Here is a 21,885-nt window from a genome sequence, read left to right as displayed (position 1 = left end):
TTTGCAATCTTAGCTCCTCAGTTGTTGTTGTTGTTGTTAGCTGCGAAGTTGTGTCCGACCCATCGCGAACCTATGGACAACGTTCCTCCAGGCCTTCCTATCCTCTACAGGAATCCAAATTAAAGCATCCTTGACACACATCATTCAGATCTGAAACGAACACATCCAATGAATGGGCTCACTATTACCTTTAATTATAATAGTGGTTCCCCTGCCAAACTGTAAGTTTGTTTCAAAATAATTTGTCCCAGCAGAAATTCAGCTACTTTAATAAGCATGCTCCAAAATTTCTTCTGAATGTAAACTGCAATACTGCATAGTCTTTCCACGGAAAGACATAACACTGCGCCCATAGTTAACTAGCTTGTTAATCATTGATCTTTGGGTGCTTTTATAAAATGAGTAAAATATAGTCTGACACAGCTTATTGCTATGAAATCCATGTTGACTTCTAAAAACATTTTAAAGTTTTTAGAAGTCAACAAGTTTTTATAAATGTTTTAAGTTGTTTATGATCTGCCTAGAATATTCTTTGGTACTGATGTCAGACAAGCTCATCTGTGTTTCCACTAGAATTACCTTTCCCCTTTTCAAGACTGAAAAAAATTGGTCTTCTTCAATCACCCTTATTGTCCCATTTTACAACTTTCTCAAACATAACGGATCTTTGGTCTGATCATCAACAAGTCTCTTAAGAATACTTGGATGAATACTTAATACCTGCACTCATTCAAGAATAGCAGGTAAGTCTAATCATAGATACTAAACATAACTCTATAAGGTAATCTTATTGAGTAAATTCCAACCATATTTTAAACGAAAAATACACAGGTAAAATAAAAAATATTGGGGACACTCCAGAACATACTGTAACATTCAGGTAATCATTATAGTAATTCACTATAATCATGGTTACTAGTATCTATATATATGTAGATGTAGATAGATAGGTGTAAGAGTAAAGCCAAAAATTACAGGTAATCTTCAGTTTACAATCATTTTTTCATTGACCACTTAACTTATGACAGCACTGAAAAATGGACATATAGCTGGTCATCAAACTTCTAGCCAATGGAGAACATCCATGGCATATGATTGTATTGCAGGTGCTGATACGCCTGCTTTGTAATTACACCACTGCAGGGTGCTATAGTCACATGATCACTTCTCTGCCAGCTTTTCCATAAGCAAAGAAAAGTGTGCAATGTGAAAGGAAATGTAATCCTGCTTTTTCTCCTGCCCACAGTATTGCTTACCCATATGCAGCTCCCCTCCAGCCTCTGCAATTTGTACCCTCTCCCACTCCCAACGACACTTCTTACCTAGACTTTCTGCCTCTTTCTATTTGATGTCCCATGCATCTTCAGGTTGATGCCAACTGGGACTGCTGTTGCTAAGGGATGCAGTCATGTGATGCTGTGCTTTATGACTGCATTGCTTATTGAAGGCAATCCTGGTCCCAATTATCCCTGTAACCCAAAGGCTATCTGTACTTGTCAAAAATCAAGGCTTAAACTGAAATTTTTCTTCCCTGGCTATATGTAAGAAAAATCTTTTTTGAGACAGAACACTATGTCAAAATATTATTCACTATTTAAGAGTGGCATTTAGAAGTTTACACTAAATAGTATATTTTTTAAAAAATAACTTTTTACGTGCCTTCAACTCTTGGTGTCTGCCTGGATTAGTTCCTGAATTTTTCTTGGCAAGATTTTAGAAATGGTTTGCCGCTGCCTGCTTTCCAGAGCTAAGTGAGAGTGACTGGCCCAAGATCTCTCAGCTGGCTTTGCTAAGGTGTGACTAGAACTTATGCTCTCCTGGCTTCTAGCCTGTTGCCTTTAATCACTGCACCAAACTGGCTCCCAAAAATAAGTACAGGTAATCCTTGGCTTATCACAGCAATTGGGACCATAATTGCTGTTGTTAAATGACATGGTCAAAGCACAACATCACATGACTATGCTGATTAATCCAGCAATACTGGTTGCATTGTTAAGCATGACCTCACATGACTGCAACTTCTGATTTCTTGCTGGCTTTCCCATTGACTTTGGCTGGCAGGAATGCTGGAAACTGCAATCTTGTGACCAGGGGATGCTGTGACAGTTGGGACAGTACCAGACATACCATCATTCAGGGCCATTGTAATGTGGAATGGAGGCTGAATCAATGGTTGTAAACTGAGACTGGTATATCTAGGTATAATCTGTATGCCGACAGCTGGGGGAATATCAATTTTAAGGGGGGAAAAATCTCTCTGTTCATGTCATCTTCTGTTAATTATTTTTTAAAAAGTAATTAAGTTCTAGTCCCATCTTAGGCACGAAAGCCAGTTGGGTAACTTGGACCAGTCATTCTCTCTCAGCTCAACCTACCTAACAGGGTGCTGGAACGCCGTTCTGAGCGTTCTATGAGGAAAAAAGCCCTGCACCTATCCATTTTGCACCAAACTCTGGGTGGTTCACAACCAGGGGATAAACCACAGCTATGTACAATAAAAATGTTAAAATCAAGATAATTAAAATCAAAGACATTAAAATCAACAATAATAAAACCAAAAGAAAGAAGCCTGGCACTATAGCTTGGAAGAAAAACAAGCTTGTAAGTGCTTCCTGGATAGGTGGCACCTGCACAATTTCAGTGAGAAGGCCGTTCCATAGGGTAGCGGCTGCCAGGAAAAAGGCAGGCTTCCCTTGTTCCATTAGAGGTCAAAATTTAAGGGAAGAGACTCAGACTGTGCCCACTCTATCCAATGTGGTAGGATGGGCAAATATTGTTAGGGAGAGGTGGTTCTCTAAACCAGGGCATTTCAACCTTTTCACCGATTGTACCACTTTTAGGATATGGCAGTATTCAAGTACCACCTAGCAAGGTATCAAAAACTTGAACAAAAAAAACCACAAAAGCCAACAACCCAAAAACAAAAAACTGTTCAAAGTTGCAATTGCATTGAAATGACTTATGACCATTTTTCACACTTATGACCACTGCAGCATGCCCAGGGTCATGTGATTTATATTTGGATGCTTGGCAACTGATTCATATTTATGATCGACACAGTATCCCAGGGTTATGTGATCCCCTTCTGCAACCTTTTGACAAGCAAAGTCAATGGCAGGGCTGCTGGTGGCCAAGCGCTAAGGTGAGACTTCCCTCCCTCCTTCCCTGCCTCCCTCTTTCTCATGCCCACCTCCTTCTGAAGGAAGAATGTGAACCACCACCCCCCATATTTTCTCTCTTCCATATATTTATCAAACAAGCCTCCAGAGGCAGAAAAGACAAGCCACTCAGGGAACTAGCTTAAAAAGGCGCATTCCCCTTTAAGAATTAGCTACTGGCTAGAAAGGAAAGTTAAGGAGCCGGCAGCCAGCACTTAAGGAACAAAAAAAAATGTAGTAAGTACTGGCTGCCGGCTAAGGCAGCCTCCCCCAATGGCTCTATTCATAAGTAAAGGAATGCTACAGGCAAAATCCGTTTGAGAAAAATACTTCAAAATTCCTTGCAGCACAACTTACAGCTAACAATAGTAGAGCAATAGAAGCTAACACGAGACATCAGCCATCAGCCAAATAGAAATTGCCAAACACTCCTTAAGAACACAAAGCCCACATTGCATAAGTCCCAGAATTTCAAAGTCACAAAAGCACATAAGAATCCTTCCACTCTCCATCTCCCTCCCTCCGTGCCTCACCTCCAGCTGATGCTACCTTTCTTCATTCCTCTTGGAAGGCAACCCCTCCCCTGCTGTGTTTCTTGCCTGTTTGTTGCTGCCAGCACAGGTGGCTGCCACAGAAGTTGTAGATCGGCTCATGGCTGGCCTGCTTGATCTCTCCTCTCCCCCCACCCTCCTCCTTCTTTCCCTTCGGTGCAGCTAGAGCTGACTCCACCTCCTCCCAAGGCAACCTCTTTTTCTCTCTCTCCTGCCCAAACTGCCTCCTTTTATAGCCTCTCCTGACTCCGCCCCCATCCTCCTCCTTTTTCACCCTGGTGAGCCTGGGGCCTTTGCCTCACCCCAGCCACTCTGCAGCTCCGGAGTACTCTCTCACAGTAAGTCCTGCGCTGCGCTGGATCGTTCCCTCCCCCACCACACTTGGCTAGGCAGGGCCGCCGACCACCTGCCACGTGCTAATGTACCACAGGTGGTACACGTACCACGGGTTGAAAAGCCCTGCTCTAAACAAATTGTGCAATAGTTGTGGACAGGACTAGAGCTGTTATCCTTTGCCTATTCCCTAACGCATTATTATTTTTATATGAGTTATGCATCAATTTAAACAATGTACTGAGGAAGAATTTAATCTCAGCATCAGGTTAGATAACTGTACCATTAATACCAAGCCAGGTATTTCTACACAAAAAAATATCACAATTACAGCACAGATTATTTTAGCTTTAGTATTTTAGCTGTATTACAATCTTCCCCAAAGAATATCCAAAAATATTATTTTTTTTCATTTATAGGAATCCTTTTATGAATACAAGTCTCTAATGTATTGAACACCTCTCTTACAAAAGTGGATTACAGGTAATCTTTGATTTATGACTATTTGTTCAGCAATTATTGAAGTTATGATGAAACTGAACAAAGAAACTTACAACCCATGCCTGAAGCTATGGCTATTGCAGCACCTCCACAGTCATATTATCAAAATTTGGGCCTGCCCCCATTTACAATCACAAGGGTACTTTAATTCCTGCACCCAACTATCTTCTCCCTCCATCTCTGTCCATTTGGGTACCCTTCATTCTGCAACGTATTTCTAGTGCCCCTGCCACTGCTCCCACTGCCTGCAGCTGGCCTTTGCCTTCTTTTTCTTTTTGCTGGTGGCTGGGCAAGGGGACACGTCTGGGATGCATGAAGGGAGGGTGTGGAGAGATGGTGGCGGTTCCTTGGGAAAAAGTGAAGGCTGTGTGGGAAGTGCTGTTGAAGTTAGTGGTCAAATTGAAGGAGAGGGACAGGGGCTCCCAGGAAGCGCAGCGCACATACTGCAGCGTGTTTTGCAAGCGTTTCTGGATAATGAGCCGGTGGGCGTTAGCAAGAAGGGTAGCAAAGCCCAGTGCTTACCCAGAGATTCTTTCTTTGCTCTCAGCAAAGCCTTCTTCCTGCAAAGTCAATGAAATTCAAGGGGCTGGGGGAAATGCCCTACCTGAGGCAGGCATATAGAACAGTCTAAACCAATCAGGAGAGCGGCGTGCGATGCCAGCCAATCAAGCAGAGACACCTGAAAGCTCTCCCCAAGCCTACCATGCGAGAGCGATCCGCAGGTGTTTGAGTTCAGCATTGCAGAGAAGCAAATTTATTTGCTGAACACAAAATCTTTGCATCAATCCTGTAGCCTCTTTTGTATTTTGTATCTTCTTCCCTCCAGTGAAAATTCAGTTTTTTTCTATGGGAATACTAAGAAAAACAAATGAATTTCCCAATGTATGTGGCACAGGTTGTGGTAGCAACCACATGGCAGGTGGGGAATGAGGACAGACTTTTAAATGTTGATTGAGGAGTGCAAGAGAAGCCTGGCTGTTTAGGAATCCCAATGCCAGGTTATGTGAGCAGGCATCTTTGCAGATATGCCCCTGGATGGCATGCAAAAGGAGCCTGGCTACTTAAGATATGTAGTTCAAGAGATTTCCCTTCTTTGACAATGTATATATCACTATCACTTTTAACTTTCTATTTTTTTAAAAATCCGATTTATATCCCGCCCTTCTCCGAAGACTCAGGGCAGTTTACAATCTAAGAAGCACAAATCAATGTGCTTAGCAATAGCCTTCATTCTATGTATATGCCTGCTTATTAGGGCTTTCACACACACCCCCAAGCGGCATTATTACAAAGTCAGCTTAAATGCCCCCAACAATCTGGGTCCTCATTTTACCTACCTCGGAAGGATGGAAGGCTGAGTCAACCTTGAGCCTGGTGGGATGCGAACCTGCACTAATTGCAGGCAGCTGGTGTTACTTAAGGAGGCATTAGCCCACTGTTCCACCAAGGCTCTTTTTTTGCTGTTTTTTGTTATTAATTAAAAAGCAATACAATAAAGCTACATACCATGACAATCCTATAGGACCTATAGATACAAATGTGCTGAGAAGAACATAATATGCAACATTTCTCTTTCTAGAAAAGATACTTTTCAATTATCCAAATTGTATGAATAAATACAAATTCCAGCTGTACAAAATAAAAAAATATATATACTGGATTAATATAGTTCAATACCTTCCATTTTATTCCATTTATAAAAGTAAAGGTTTCCCCTGTCCGGTCAATTCTGATTCTAGAGGCGGTACTCATCTCCATTTTGGGGGCAAGGGAGCCAGTGTTCTCCGAAGACATTTCTGTGGTCATGTGACCAGCATGAGTATACGCCGAGTTGCCCGGAATGGTGTTACCATCCCACTGAATTGTTACCCATTTGTCTATTAGCACTTGCATGCGTTCGAACTACTAGGTGGACAGGAGCTGGGGCAAGAATGGGGGCTGACCTCATTGCGGGATGTCAGCTTTCCAGCTGACTTGCTCAGCATTTTAACCACTGACCCTTGGCGCCTCCTATTCTATTTATACCACCTGCCAACATGCAGAGAAATATAAATTAATTATAAGTATTTTATTTTATATGGAAATAACCTTGCTTGGTATCTGACAACAAAATCTCACTACAATGCTTTATGATGTGTGGATGTTAGCACAATATAGAATGGTGATCCATAAGAATTCTTGAATTCAAATCTCCTTATGCAAGCAGGTTCACCATAAAATTATGTAAGCCACTTTCATATATAATGTGGGGATGATATCAGCTGCTCTCACAACTAGTATTAGGAAGTCTAAGATAAAAGTTACATGTTTTGCCTGCTTGAAATGCACTATATTTGAGTCTTCTATTTGACCAAATGTACACAAAAAAGGGGAAGGTTACTCAACAACAACTACATTAAGAGCAACCTCTTGCTTCTTGTTAGATTGCAAAATAGCCTTCGTATCTATTATGTCCATTTTTATACCAATACATGTTCTATCAGTATGACTTACAGGAGAAATTAGACATGAACAGAAAAAAACTCAAATTATTTCAAGGAAACACGGTAGTATAAAACAATATTTAATTATATAGAGAGCACTGAATACGTTCTGTAAAAATAATTTTTGGTAGCCTAAAATCAAGAGCGCACATTAACCATATTAAACTAATCCTTCTCAGTCAGATGTTTTGCTTCATTACTAATATATTGCCAAAGGCAAAATGGTAGATCACTCTATCGTATAACTGGGCATTCAAACAGAAAAAAACTACTATAAAAACTCACTGATAAAATTCCAATTGCCATATTCTAACTGTAAATTTAAAAGGGACGCGGTGGCTCAATGGGTTAGGACACTGAGCTTGTTGATCAGAAGATTGCCAGTTTGGCGGGTCGAATCCCGAGTGCCGCGTAATAGAGTGAGCACCTGTTACTCGTCCCAGCTTCTGCCAACCTAGCAGTTCGAAAGCACGTAAAAATGCAAGTAGAAAAATAGGGACCACTACAGTGGGAAGGTAACAGCGTCCCGTGCGCCTTTGGCGAGTAGTCATGCCAGCCACATGACCACGGAGACGTCCTCGGACAAGTGCTGGCTCTTCGGCTTTGGAGATGAGCACTGGCCCCTAGAGTTGGAAACGACTAGCACACATGTGCAGGGGAACCTTTACCTTTAACTGTAAATTTAAAGACATTAATACATATATGAACATTTTTATTGATTAGTCTTTCAACCATACTATCAAAGAATACCAACAAAGAAGGTAAATACAATTAAAACTATATTCATTGTGTCAATAAAGTAAGTATGTAATAATCCTCCTCAAATGCTGAGGTTGTGTTTACTCTAGTAATGGTGTATGTTCTAAGCCCCAAACTTCAGCTCCTGTATAGTTGTACTTAAAAGTTTATGAATCCTTTTGATGTTTTGATATTTCTGCATAAATATGACCTAAAACAATTGTTCTCCACATTTCCTAAAACTGGATTAAGAGAACACAATTAAACAAATGAGTCTAAAACATTACACTTGTCCATTGATTTATTGAAGAAAAAGAAGCTATATATTCTCAATAAATCAATGAACATGTATAGTTTTTGATCATGAATGTGAGGGACAAAATATTTTAGATGTTTAAGTTTTAAAAATTGCCATTTGGAATAAGGGGCAGCTGACACATTGGACTGATTGCTCCCCCCCCTTTGGGCAATCCTGTCATTTCCTGTGGTTCATGGAGTTGTAGGAGTTGAAATGAGGGAAGTGCTGCTGGTGCTCAACAAAGGATGAGCTTGACCGAACATGAATAAATTGCTAAGGCAGTCATGGCTGAAAGGATCTTTGCACAGGTTGTACATCAATTGTGCCTGTTCCTAGATTGGGCTAGGGTTAGGTTGTATTCCCAGTCACTCATGTTCTACTCATCTACAAATTGGACTACTGTAGTATGGTCTATATGGGGCTGTCCTTGTTGAGTATCTGGAAGTTTCAACTACTGTGTTTCCCGGAAAGTAAGACCCTAGCTTGATTTTCAGGGGTGGGACTAATATAAGCCCTACTCCAAAAATAAGCCCTAGTTTGGGGGTGAGGCACACATCTAAAAATCAAGCTAGGGCGGGGGTATGGGGGGTGAAGCCGCCCCACCCACCCCGCACCCACTTACCTTACCAGTAGGACTGCCACAGCCAAGCCTCCCATGCCCCAATACTTGTCAAGCTGCGTGGCTTGTCACACCAGTGCCACCGCTCCCGGCAGGAAGTTGCACAGCGCTTCGGGCCATTGCTGTTGCTTGAGGGATGCTGCATGGTGCTTTGCGCCATTTCTGCTGCTCACAGCAAGAAGCCGCAAGATGCTTTGTGCTGTTTCTGCTGCTCACAAGAAGCCACATGGAGCTTCAGGCCATTTCTGCCAGCAGAAACAGTCCAAAGAGCCACACGGTGTCCTACCAAGAGCAGCGAAAATGGCACAAAGCGCCGTGCGGCTTCTTGCCATGAAAAGCAGAAATGGCCTGAAGAGTTACGCAGCGTCCTGTTGCAAGCAGCAGAAATGGCCTGAAGAGCCATGTGGCGTCCTGCCATGAATAGTAGAAATGGGCCGAAGCGCTATGCGGCTTCTTGCCGCGAGCAGAAATGGCAGAAAACACCATGCAGCATCCTGCTGGGAGGAACGTAAATGACACAATGCGCCACATGGCATCCAGCCACAAGTGACAAGCGGCCGCAGAAGTCAAGCAGTGGTGCGACAGGTGTCAGGGTGTGGGAGGCCTGGCTGTGGTGGTCCTAAGGTAAGACATTCTCTGAAATTAAGACCTAGTGCCTCTTTTGGAGGAAAAAAAATAATATAAGGCCGGGTCTTAATTTCGGGGCAACACGGTAGTAGAAAATGCAGTGTTAGAGGCAGTTATCTGGGCTTCCAGAACAACACATAACACCTCTGCTCTACAAACTGCAATGGCTGCCAGTTTGCACCTGGGTCCAATTCAAGATGCTGGTGTTAATTTTTGAAGACCTTCATTGCATGGGACTAGATTATCTGACTGACCATCTCTTACCAATTATATCAGCCTGTGCCATTAGATCTGTCAGAGAAGACATGTTGTGGGTATCATCTGTTAGGGACTTACATTTGATGGGTCCCAGGAGATAGGCCTTCTCTGCTGTAGAGCCTGCTTTATGGAAAATTCTCCCTGCATGCCCCCAAATTGGATTATGTCCATCTTTGTTAATGTTCTAGAAGTCTCTCAAGATCTGGTTTTGTCATCAGGCCTGGGGATCCCAGGTAAAAAGTAACATTCCAAGACGGTCCCACTATTGTAGTTGATACACTTACCCACTTCCCTGCCTGTGGTTTGTATATTTTAATTTCAAACTTGAAATTTCACCAAAAAGTTGATGCCTCTTACCTGTTTCTCAGAAGTTTCATCTAAAATACAATCCTCATAGTATTAAAAGCTAAGTGCATTACGTAATGTATAAAAATAGATAAATCTGAATACAGGCTATCCTTTGTTTAGCTACTGCCTCATAGAGTTATGATGGTGATAAAGTAATTTTGCAATCTATCTTTGCAATTATGATATCTGCATGTCTATAAAGCAAAAGAAGGCTGAAGAAAGATCATAAACACAGTTGGCGTTTCATTTAGCGGCCTCTTCATTTATAATGATCAAATTGTCAGTCCCAATTGTGGTCACTAAGCAAGAACTACATGTACTACATATATCATTCAACCTGTGAAATTCTAACACAGACCTATTTAATACTAGCAATGTTAAAATTTAAATAATTATCTTCCACATTTTGCAAAGTGTACTCAAAAGGATCCCCTGGTTATGTTTCTGAGTTAACCTGAAAGTTCAGCTAAGCAAAACTTTGCAATCTTTCTGGGCAGATTATTAACAAATGGTTGGCGATAAAGTATTTAGCAAAAGGCTTTAATTTCCAGTTTCAGAATATATATCAAAAAGAAAGATCCCAGACTGAGATCTTGTAAGATTTCCCTGATAGCTTCTTTTAGGGTAAAAGAATTGTTTAGCCAACAAGACTGCTAGCTCTAAAGTTAAGAGTCTATGATTCTGGTGAGATACAAGCTTGATAAATCTTAAGTATGAACACTGGCAGGTAAAATGCAAGAATATTTTTCCCTTGAAGGAAAAAAAAGGCTTAACTATACAGAAACTGTGATACATTTTAAAACTTTCCAATGAAGTTGGCAATCTGTATATTCTTTAATTCAATATATGCTAAATATATACCAAGGAGACTAGTTTGGAAAAAGACAAGCCTGGTTTTAAACTCACAGAAAGCAACATCAATAACCTGCACTATGTTGGTTAATACTAGTCTCCTGAAAATGCAAATAATCTAGATGTTCTAGTAATAAAAGTCAAGGCACATAATGAAAAAATGGGAATGGGATTAAATCTAAACCAGACATGTCAAACACAAGGCCGGGGGCCGGATCTGGCCCGCGAAGTGGTTTCATGTGGCCCGCGAAGCCATCCTGGAAACAATGAGGGAACGGCCCCCACTGCCTTGGCCCTGGCCCAGAGACCCTCCTTCTGCCAGAGACCCTCAGATCTGTCCCACTCCTGCCCTTGATGCGAACGATGTAGAGCTGGCCATGCCCACCCAATAGGCCATATGCACTCTAGCCACACCCACCCAGTAGGCCGTGCCCACCCTGGCCACGGCCACCCGGCCCCCTGAGGGCAACCGCAATGCTGATGCGGCCCTCAATGAAATTGAGTTTGACACCCCTGATCTAAACTAATGACAATAGGTACTACAATCAAACTTAGAACCAACAATAAAATGGTGGATGATTTCTGCCTTTGAGGACTGACTGGAACAGTTAAGTAACCAGCAATGAAAAAATACCTGTCAATCAGTCAGGCACAAGACACCAAGAACCAGGATAGAGTTGAAAAGCACTCTGCGTTAATTCCATGCAACCTATAAACAAGAATCTCATCTACTAACAGTCAAGGCAAACTGGCCCCAGATAAGTCAATGGATTTGGGGGCAGGGGGGCTGGACTTAGGTCTCTTTCAGGGGTGTAGGAACCCGAGACCGATGATGCGTTTCATCCCACCCTCAGCCGCCGCCTGGTCATCTGCTACACAGACTAGCACTTGGGAGGGAAGCAATAAAGGCCTTGCAAAAGATATTCAGGTGCTATGACACATCATGCAAAAACTTGCAAAAATCTTCCCTGTGAAGCTTCATGGCAGTGAAAGTTGAGGTCTGAAGAAACTATACAGAAAGAGAAGTGATACTTTTGAATTTTAGTGTTGCAGAAGACTCCTGACAACATGATGATAGATACAAACAAATGAATTGTGGAACAAATTAATACTGAGTTCTCATTTGTGGCACAAATGACCAGGCTCAAATTATCATATTTTGGACACAGTATGCAAGGTAAGATGGGTGGCTAGCCAATCAATCAATCAATACTACCTCCCTGGAAAAGTCTATATTACTGGCATAGATGGAAGGAAAGAGTAAGGTGAATGGATTCAATTACAACAGCGATGGATACTATTTTACTGTTGTAAAATTTAAAGAGGTAGGTTTGGGACAGATCATCATGATGAAACATCTACCTTTATGAATGTGAATAGTCAACACTAACTTGATGGCACATTAGAACATAAAACAGAATAATAGGATTGGAAAGGACCTTAAACTTATGTTGTATATAGTATGCTTTAGGTATGTGTCATGTATGTGTTTCACTCTGAGAGCGGGCAACTAAATTTCATTTTAGATGTGTGCTGTTGTGCCCACAGTAAAAAATAACAACAAAGATTATCTTAAAGGTTTTCTAGTCCAACCCCCTGCCCATGGCAGGAGATCCTATACCATTCTGGACTTTCTTTGGGGTTTATGGAATGGATACGTGTGATCACAAAAAGAATAACACAGGAACACAACAGAATAACAAAGTTGGAAGGGATCCTGGGTTCCTCCAGTCTACCCCCCACCCCAAGTAGGAGACCCTATACTATTTCAGGTAAATGGCTGTCTAATCTCTTCTTAAATACTTCCAGTATTGGATCACCCACAATTTCTGGAGGCAAGTCATTTCACAGATTAATTGTTCTGTCAGGAAATTTCTCCTTAGTTCTAGGTTGCTTCTCTCCTTGATTAATTTCCATTTATTGCTTCTTGTCCTGCCTTCAGGTGCTTTGGAGAATAGCTTGACTCCCTCATTTGTGGCAGCCCCTCAAATATTGGAACACAGCTATCGTGTCACCCCAGTCCTTCTTTTTCACTAGACTAGATGTACCCAATTCTGCAACCGTTCTTCATATTTTTAGCCTCCAACCCCCTAATCATCTTTGCTGCTTTTCTCTACACCCTTTCTAGAGTCTCAACATCTTTTTTATATTGTAGTGACCAGAACTAGATGCAATATTCCAAGTGAGGTCTTATCAAGGCATTATAAAGTGGTACTAACATGTCACGTGATCTTGGTTCTGTCCTTCTCTTAATGCAGTCTAGGACTACATTGGGTTTTTTGGCTGCTGCAGAACATTGCTGTCTCATATTTAGATTTAGATTTTTATTAGATTTATATACCGCCCTTTCCAGAAGGACTCAGGGCGGTTTACAGGGCATTTTAAAATCATACCAATACAAAATACAAAGTTAAAAGACAAATAAAAGATTAAATTATTCCTGAAAATAAAACCCGTTAAAATTCTCAGCCTGGGCCAGAGAGCTCAAAGAGCCAAGTCTTCAGGTCCCGGCGGAATGAACGAAGGTCAGGGGCAGTCCTAAGCTCCACGGGCAGCTGGTTCCAGAGGGCAGGTGCACCCACAGAAAAGGCCCTCCCCCTGGGTGTTATCCGCCGGCAATCTTTTACCGGCGGCACCCTGAGAAGACCCTCCCTGTGCGAGCGCACTGGACGAAGGGAACTTGATGCTGGCAGCAGGTGTTCCCTCAAATATCCCGGACCCAAGCCATTTAGGGCTTTATAGGTCATTACCAGCACCTTGAATCTCACCCGGAGGGCAACCGGAAGCCAATGCAGCTCACGGAGTAGAGGTGTTACATGGGAGTATCGGGAAACCCCCATCACAACTTGTGCGGCCGCATTCTGCACCAGTTGAAGCCTCCGAGTGGTCCTCAAGGGCAGCCCCATGTAGAGAGCGTTGCCTACTAGAACTCCTAGATCCCTCTTGCAATTATTGCTACTGAGCCAGGTTTCACCTATTCTATACCTGTGCATTGGTTCTTTATGAATATGAAGTGGCTATCTAAAATAAAAAATCCTCCAATTCTAGTAGTGTACAAGCACTTACTAACATTAAACAGAGTATGAGCCTTACCATAAATTAAAAGATAATTATTTTAATTGCCAGCTAAAATGATATCTCTGAGGGAAAATTCTACTATGTGAAGTTATACTGTGGTTAAAAGCATGGCTCATAAATAATAAAATAATAAACCTTTATTGTCAAAGTACAACATGTGTACATTGAGATTAGCTGAGCCTCCCCCCGTGCTCTCTCCCCCCCAACACACAGTGACAACAAAACCTCCATCCCACCACACTAAGTTAACCAACTACACCACACACCGGCCTCCCAAGTCAATTCTGCATAAGATTATGTCCCATTTAAAAGCCTAACAGCCCACGGATAAAAGCTATTTTTCAGCCTGTTGGTGCGGCTGGCTATATTCCTATATCTCCTACCGGATGGTAGGAGAGTAAAGAGATACCGTCCAGGGTGTGAGTCATCCCTGAGAATCTTCCTCACTCTTCCAAGGCAACGAGCCCTGGCGATGTCATCCAGTGGTGTCAGGGAACAGCCCACAATGTCTTGTGCTGTGCTCACCACCCTCTGTAATACTTTCCTATCCGCGGCTGTCAGACCAGCATACCAAACCAGAATACCATACGAGAGGACGCTCTCTATAGTAGACCGGTAAAAGAGGGTCATTAGCTGTTGTTCTACCCTGTTCTTCCGCAAGACCCTAAGAAAGTGAAGCCTCTGTTGGGCCTTTCTAGCCACCTGAGTTGTGTTAACTTTCCAGGTCAAATCTTCACAGAGGTACACTCCCAGAAATTTAAAGGAGGAAACTCTCTCTACACAGTTCTCTCTGATGTGAAGTGGGGCAGGTTCCTCCTTTTTTCTCCAGAAGTCTAACACCATCTCTTTCGTCTTGCCGATGTTTAGGTGCAAGTTGTTGTTACTACACCATATGGATAGTTTTTGTACCTCCTATACGCTGTCTCATCCCCACCTGTAATAAGACCCACCACAGTTGTATCATCTGCAAACTTGATTATCCCAGTGGATGGGTCAGATGATACACAATCATAAGTGTATAAAGAGTACAGGTAGGGGCTAAGCACACAGCCCGGTGGCGTGCCGGTGCAAAGCTTCAGGGGGGTGGACAAAGCAGAACCGACCCTCACGGTTTGTAACCGATCCCTAAGAAAGTCTTGAATCCAATCACAGATGGTGGGGGAGAATTTCAAGTCAGTCAGCTTCTCGATGAGAATGCTCGGCAAAATGGTGTTGAAAGCCGAGCTGTAGTCAACAAAAAGCATCCTGACGTAACTTCCAGGCTTCTCGAGATGACTTGCTACAGAGTGTAAAGCAGTAGCTATGGCATCGTCTGTCGACCTATTTCCCCTGTAGGCAAATTGATGTTTATCAAAGTCCAGTGGGAGGCATGTCCTAAGATGTTGGAGAACCAATCTTTCGAAGCATTTCATGACTACAGACATTAATGCAATAGGTCTGTAGTCATTCAGGCACTCAACTGCAGTTTTCTTGGGGAGTTTTATATTTATTTATTTATTTATTTATTTATTAAGTTTTCATCACTTAAACAAAAGTACTAGAAAGTTATTCATAAGGTAAATTAATATATCAAGCCTAATTCTATATCAGAAGATATTACATTGAAAAATTATCCAGAAAGGTATATAAATAAGAATGCAAAACAAATTATGGCAGGTGATAAATCCAAATCAGAAAATACATTAAAGTACTTCTATTTTTAATTTCTAGTTGATTGTTGAGAGCCAAACAGTTCTGAAAATCCTACCAAGAAAGATGCAGAGACTTGTCCAGGCAGTCACTAGGACTCAACACAACACAAAACAAAACAACTAACAGATTACGAAATACCAATGGGGGGCAATATCCATAGTTATTACAAAAATTCTATGACTTCTATTAAATGAATAAATAGATATTTTAAGCACAAATCTGTTTCCAAATTGATCAAAATAACTAATATTGCATTCAGAACAGAATGTTTCAATACAAGTTCAGATTCAAAATGTTTTGCACACGCCTCTTATATCCAGCAATGCAAAAACCTTGACATTTTCCATAGGTCCTTGACTTATGACAAGTGGGACCAGAATTTCCATTGCTAAGTAAGACAGTTTTAAGTAAGTCGTACTTTGTTGGAAGCTGGCTAAGACAGTTACAAATGGTGATCACATAACCCTGGGACAATGCAATAATATAAGTACATGCCAGTTGCCAAGCATCTATATTTTGATCAAACGACAGTGGGGATGCTATGATGGTCATGTGCAAAATCATAATCATTTTTTTCAGTGCCACAGTAACTTTGAATGATTGCTAACCAAATGGCTGTAAATGGAGGACTATCTGTATTTCTCTTTATATTTCCAAAACAAATACATGAGAATTCTACTAGAATCAACAATGGTTTTTTAAAATGTCACTTAGGGTCAAAATATGAAGGTTTCCAACCCTAATAATTTACATAAAAGTAATTTTCATTTAATTTAATGATGGACATATTCTTTTTAGCAATTGTTAAAATGTTATTTTAGATTTTGTATACTATTACTACAAGACTTATCAGAAACAGTGATAAATAATACCATCACATGAAGTACACTAAGGGCATATAAAAGTGACTAGAGAAATTACTTACTATTCCCACAGGAGTAGGGAATTAAAAATCAGTGATTTTTTTTACACAATGTTTTCTATCTCCTGACAGAACAGCATTATCTAGACTTCCAGGCCATTGATATTACTTAAAAAGGTAAAGGTTCCCCCGCACATGCGTGCCAGTCGTTTCCGATTATAGGGGCCAGTGCTCATCTCCGTTTCAAAGCCAAAGAGCTAGCGCTTGTCCGAGGACGTCTCCGTGGTCATGTGGCCGGCATGACTAGATGCCAAAGGCGCACGGAACGCTGTTACCTTCCCACCGTAGTGGTCCCTATTTTTCTACTTGCATTTTTACGTGCTTTCGAACTGATAGGTTGGCAGAAGCTGGGACGAGTAACAGGCGCTCACTCTGCTACGCGGCACTCGGGATTCGACCCGCCAAACTGCCGACCTTCTGATCGACAAACTCAGCGTCCTAACCCACTGAGCCACCGCGTCCCTTGCTGATATTACTTATGATTCCATTATAAGTAACAAGATCAATACTTGCAAATTATGTTCTGGTTGTTTATAAGATGTGCAATCTTAACTAAAATCAGTAGTATACTTCTAGTCAGATTAGCCATTTCATTTATAGAATTTGTTTCTTGCATTGAAGAAACAACTTGTTTGCTCTTGCCTACCCCAAAACTGCTCAGACTTCTATTCAAGATTTGCCAGTGTAACTCTGGAATTAGAAGGAAGAAAAAAAATCCAAGAATCACAATGACATTTTAGCCCACATCTATAGATTTATTTGCCTAAGTTTAATAAATAATAATAAACTCCATTTAGAAGTTAAAAAGTGGGTAGAGGGGATCAAAACAGAGCTTTGAGACATCTCAAAATTCAGCTACTATAAGGCTGCCCAGAAACCCTCCAATAACTACCATCATATTGAGAAACAACCACTATCATATTGGGCATCAAATCCCAATCTGGAAACAATTTTAAAACAGATACTATGACTACAAGGCCCCAACAGGGCCAAATTCTTCACTATCTAATCCCTGTATCAATAATCCACTAATACAGTTTCTGCCCAAAAGTTAGTTCTGAACCAAGCCTGGAATAGTAATCTAAAACTGCCTGGAGTTAATAGACTATCATTTACTCTAAAGCCATGTTTAAAAATTATATAATACAATCTGAGCAAGCAAATTCCAAGGTTACAGAATTTAAATTTGGCTTTCATATAAGCAATTACACAATTATTCCTAGAATACAGTTTGGGCAACCCTACAGTTATTATATCTACTCGGGCCATTTCTGGCAGATTTCAGAAGCCACAAATTGTAAGGATTCAAAAGTTAAGTTTGTTTCAACTCTCCAAGTAGCTTGTCCATTTCTCCATTACCAGTAATGCAAGACAGTTATGTAAGTAAAAATGCTAATAGGTTGGAGGTTTTATTTATGAAAACTAAGAAAGACTGAGTTTCCAGAATCAGCTATGCTTTCATGGTCTTTTCTCTGCGGCAGAGGAATATATATTATGGTCTTATTAAGTTAGATGAGTGTTATAATAAATAACTTCTGAAATAATTATTTTAAAGTCTTGCAAAGTAATAAAACATTATACTTGAAATTGGTCTCTGTGTATTTTACACTTTTATTTATTTATTTATTATTGGGACTTATATGCCGCCCTATCTCCCGAAGGACTCAGGGCGGCTAACAACAATAACATACAATAAATACAGAAGTTAAGATAAAATTAAAATTAAAGGCCCCTGTACAATAAATTAAAATTAAAATAAATTAAAAAATTAGAGTTAAAAAATTAAAAACATAATTAAAATCCCTGTCAGTCCAGGTGGAAAAGGAGTGTTTTGAGGCCGCGGCGAAAGGACTGGAGATCTGGGGCCATCTGAAGCTCAGGGGGGAGTTGGTTCCATAGGGCTGGCGCTCCCACAGAGAAGGCTCTTCCCCTGGGGGTCGCCAGCCGACATTGTCTAGCCGACGGTACCCTGAGGAGGCCTTCTCTGTGTGAGCATACTGGGCGATGGGAATTCGTTCCCGGCAGCAGATGGTCCTGCAAGTATCCCGGGCCTAAGCCATGTAGGGCTTTAAAGGTAAGTACCAGCACCTTAAATCTCACCCGGAGGGCAACCGGTAACCAATGAAGCTCATGCAGGAGGGGTGTAATATGGGAGTATCGGGGTGCTCCCATCACTACCCATGCAGCCGCACTCTGCACCAGCTGAAGCCTCCGGGTGGTCTTCAAGGGCAGCCCCATGTAGAGAGCATTGCAGTAATCTATTCGGGAAGTAACGAGTGCGTGGGTGACTGTACGTAGGGCATCTCGGTCCAGAAAGGGGCGCAATTGGCGTACCAGGCGAATCTGGGCAAATGCCCCCCTAGCCACGACTCCAATATGATCTTCAAAACTGAAGGAGCTACCACTGAAAAGCCCTGTTCCAGGTCAATTGAATCTGAACTTCCTTACCATAATTACATGCAGGATAGGAAAAATGCACAAACTGATATTGAATCTGTGAGGTCAAGGGTTGTAAGATCACAGATATATACTACCATTATACCCATGTAAAAAAGTTTATATATATATATAATGTGTGATAAATATTTTTTTCCTTTAATTTATTTTGCAAAGAAAAAAAAGAATGTCATAATTATGAAAAATGCACAAGTATTTGACCAAAATGTCTAGGCTCATGCTAAATTATGAGTTTCTCTTCTCATAGAGAAAGTTAGCGAGACACTATCCATATATTGTATAACAAAGTAAAAACTAAGTGTTTGGTGTTAGGTGTAACAACACATTAAATACACCCAACTACATAAAGCAAACAAGGCACAACACTTTCATGAAAATAAGCCTAAACAAAATTCATGTTAAAGTTATTTTTTCACACTAAATCTCTGAATTTAAACAAACATCACAGTAAAGACAGAACATAAATTAAAAGCTACTTTTATCAAATCATAATAGGAGCAAAACCATCTAACTTGTAAAACATTCACTTATAATAAGGGAAGTTATTCTCATGCATTTCCATTTAACTTTCCTTTTTAGTGACATTTCACAGGATTGAACAAAAGAACAATCTCCCCAAACCAACAAGCAGGTACCGAGGGAGGGTGAAACAGGCAGACTGAGCTATATTATTTCACTACCACAATTAACCGCACTTTTCACTTCTAGAATAAAAACTTCGGCTGCCATTTTCAAACAACCTATCAAATTGGACATTCCAAATATACAGCAGAGGCATTTTAGCAACTGTTGCAGCTTCACTTTGGGGCGAGCAATGAACCTTAATTTTCAAAGTTGATTAATGAGTAAGAAGGCCAGCATCTCCTGCAGTCATTATTTTGAGACAGAACTAGAAACTGACTTTTTTTTTTAACCTCTGTGCCAATTCCTTGCCAATGAGATGAATCTTACGTAGCAAAGAGCAAGAAAATATCTGACATTAGGGACACTACAAAAAAAAAAAAGAAAGAAAGAAAAAGAAGGGCGGAGGACCCAGTCCCATCTTTCCTCGTCTACCCTCCAGGTAAGCAAGTTGTCACATACATTTGCACTTAACATTTAAAAAAGCAGAGCAAAACCGGATTTTCTGCAACATCAGATTTAACTGTGGCGAATGAAAGAATAAGCTAGCTAGACAAAAAATAAAATAAAAATAAAATAAAAATCCCAACACATCAGGCCACCTCTCCCGTCGTGTGAAATCGCGTGGGCGCCACGATGAAGCTACTCGTCATATCATCCCGTTCCAGCGAGGAGGATCTGCCCTCTTCTTCCCTTTCCTCGGATAAGACACAGCGGCGGCGCAACTCAGGTGGGAACGGAACCGAGCATCTCTTTCCCCCCCCCCCACCACCACCCCAACCTCTTTCCTCCCTCCCGTCGGGGAGGCGGCTTTGCAGCCGATTGCCGCTTCGGTCGCCTCCGTCTCTCCCCACACCCGGCCCATTGGCCTGCCCCCCCCCCGCAGACCACTTACTTGCCGATCACCTCGCACAGCTCATACACATCCTCGAACAGCACGTCGTCGTCGGCCATGGTCCAGATGGGGGAAGAATTATCCTTGCAGGCGGCCGAGGCGGGAGGGAGGGGGCGCGGGCAGGATCCCCTCCGCGCTCCCCGCACAACACGCCGCCGCCGCCGCCGCCAATCAGCACACCACGTTAAATCCCGTCCTTTTAAACGCCGAAGAGCTCAAATCCGTCCCGGAGGTTCCAATGGCTACGGCGAAAATTTCACCAGCTGCCGCCGCTCCCCGTTCCTTTCTCCTCTGGGCCTCAGCCGCCCGCCCGCCCGCCTCTCTCTCTCTCTCTCTCCGCTGCCGCCTCTCGCTACCGCCGCCAGGTCGTCACCTTTTTCCCACCCCCTCCGTCGCGAGCCTTTTTTCCCCCTTTTCCTCCTAGGGCCTCGGAGATTAAATGAAGCAGGCAAAGGCTATCCAGCCCGAGGGGTGGAGCAGCAACCATGGAAGGGATGGATACCAAAATGAACCGGCGGAGGGGCAGAGGCGCCTCGTTCGCTCCCCTCCCCCACTGGTGCACACTCACACGCGAAGGGGACGGAGCGAGAGCGCGCGCGGGAGGGGAGGGGAGGGGAAAGGGAGAGGCAGACGCGGCTCCGACCACGCGCCGACGACAGCGATAAGTCATTCAACGGAGGGCGGGCGGGCGCGCGGGCGCCGTTCCTGTCCCAGTCGCCACCTTTTTAATCAGTCACGCAACCGCCCCGAGCAAGCGCGCGCACCCTTCCTTACAAGAGGGCGCGGGGGAGGGGGGTGTCCCTCACCCGCTCTTCCTCCTCCCTCTTTTTCTTCTGCACAAAGCCACGCCCACAAGTAGCTCAAAAAAAATAAAATACGCGTTTGGCGTAAGGAAGCCCCCCCCCCAAAAAATATGGTTGTTCTGCGCAGGCGCGGGCGCTTTGACGTCATAGAGCAGCAAGGGTGGGGGGAAGAGCGGATGATGGTACTATCTTTTCTCAAGCGGCTGGGTTTTTCTCGCAGCGGTTTTTCGAGGCAAGGCTTCGAGAACGAAGTGGCGTCCTAAACGAAGATGAAAAAACGAGTATGGCTTCTTCGGATGTACGGTTATCGGATAGGAAGGCATAGGAAGAAAGAGCAGATCTCCGTCACGGTGCTTATGAGTGTTTTTCTTTTTAACGATAGTCAGTCGTCTGTAGTTTTTTTTTGCCAGAGCAGCAAGTCCTTTTGCTTACGCGAGAAACTAAAGGAAGCTCCGAAAGGAAAACTAGCCAAATTAGCTGTTCCTGTATAACCAAAATTCCTGATTCCAAGTTCTTCTGTTTAATTCTTTTCTGTTCTGGTGCATTTTCCCCTGTTCCTCCATTTGATTAAGAATCTAATATTTCAAAAGTACGGTAGTAGTGAAACAGCACTGCTGAATCGACAGGAATGTGCAGTGAGGAAAGTGGAAA

General features: G+C 42.3%; 1 protein-coding gene across 4 annotated transcripts in view; it reads right to left on the bottom strand.

Annotated features, from left to right (window-relative positions):
* The window catches only part of CASK (calcium/calmodulin dependent serine protein kinase), a 167,406-nt gene extending 146,240 nt beyond the window's left edge, over positions 1-21,166 (bottom strand). For all 4 annotated transcript variants that reach the window (XM_083362651.1, XM_083362652.1, XM_083362653.1 and 1 more), the window contains exon 1: positions 20,432-21,166. In XM_083362651.1, the coding sequence (XP_083218777.1) occupies positions 20,432-20,490 (59 nt within the window). In that variant the 5' untranslated portion in view covers positions 20,491-21,166. The remainder of the gene's footprint in view (positions 1-20,431) is intronic.
* Positions 21,167-21,885: the final 719 nt, after the last annotated feature.

Source organism: Vipera ursinii, assembly GCF_947247035.1.
Source record: "Vipera ursinii genome assembly, chromosome: 4".
Taxonomy (NCBI): Eukaryota; Metazoa; Chordata; class Lepidosauria; order Squamata; family Viperidae; genus Vipera; species Vipera ursinii.
Note: the sequence above shows the minus strand (reverse complement) of the source record. Positions and strands in the feature narration are given on the sequence as shown.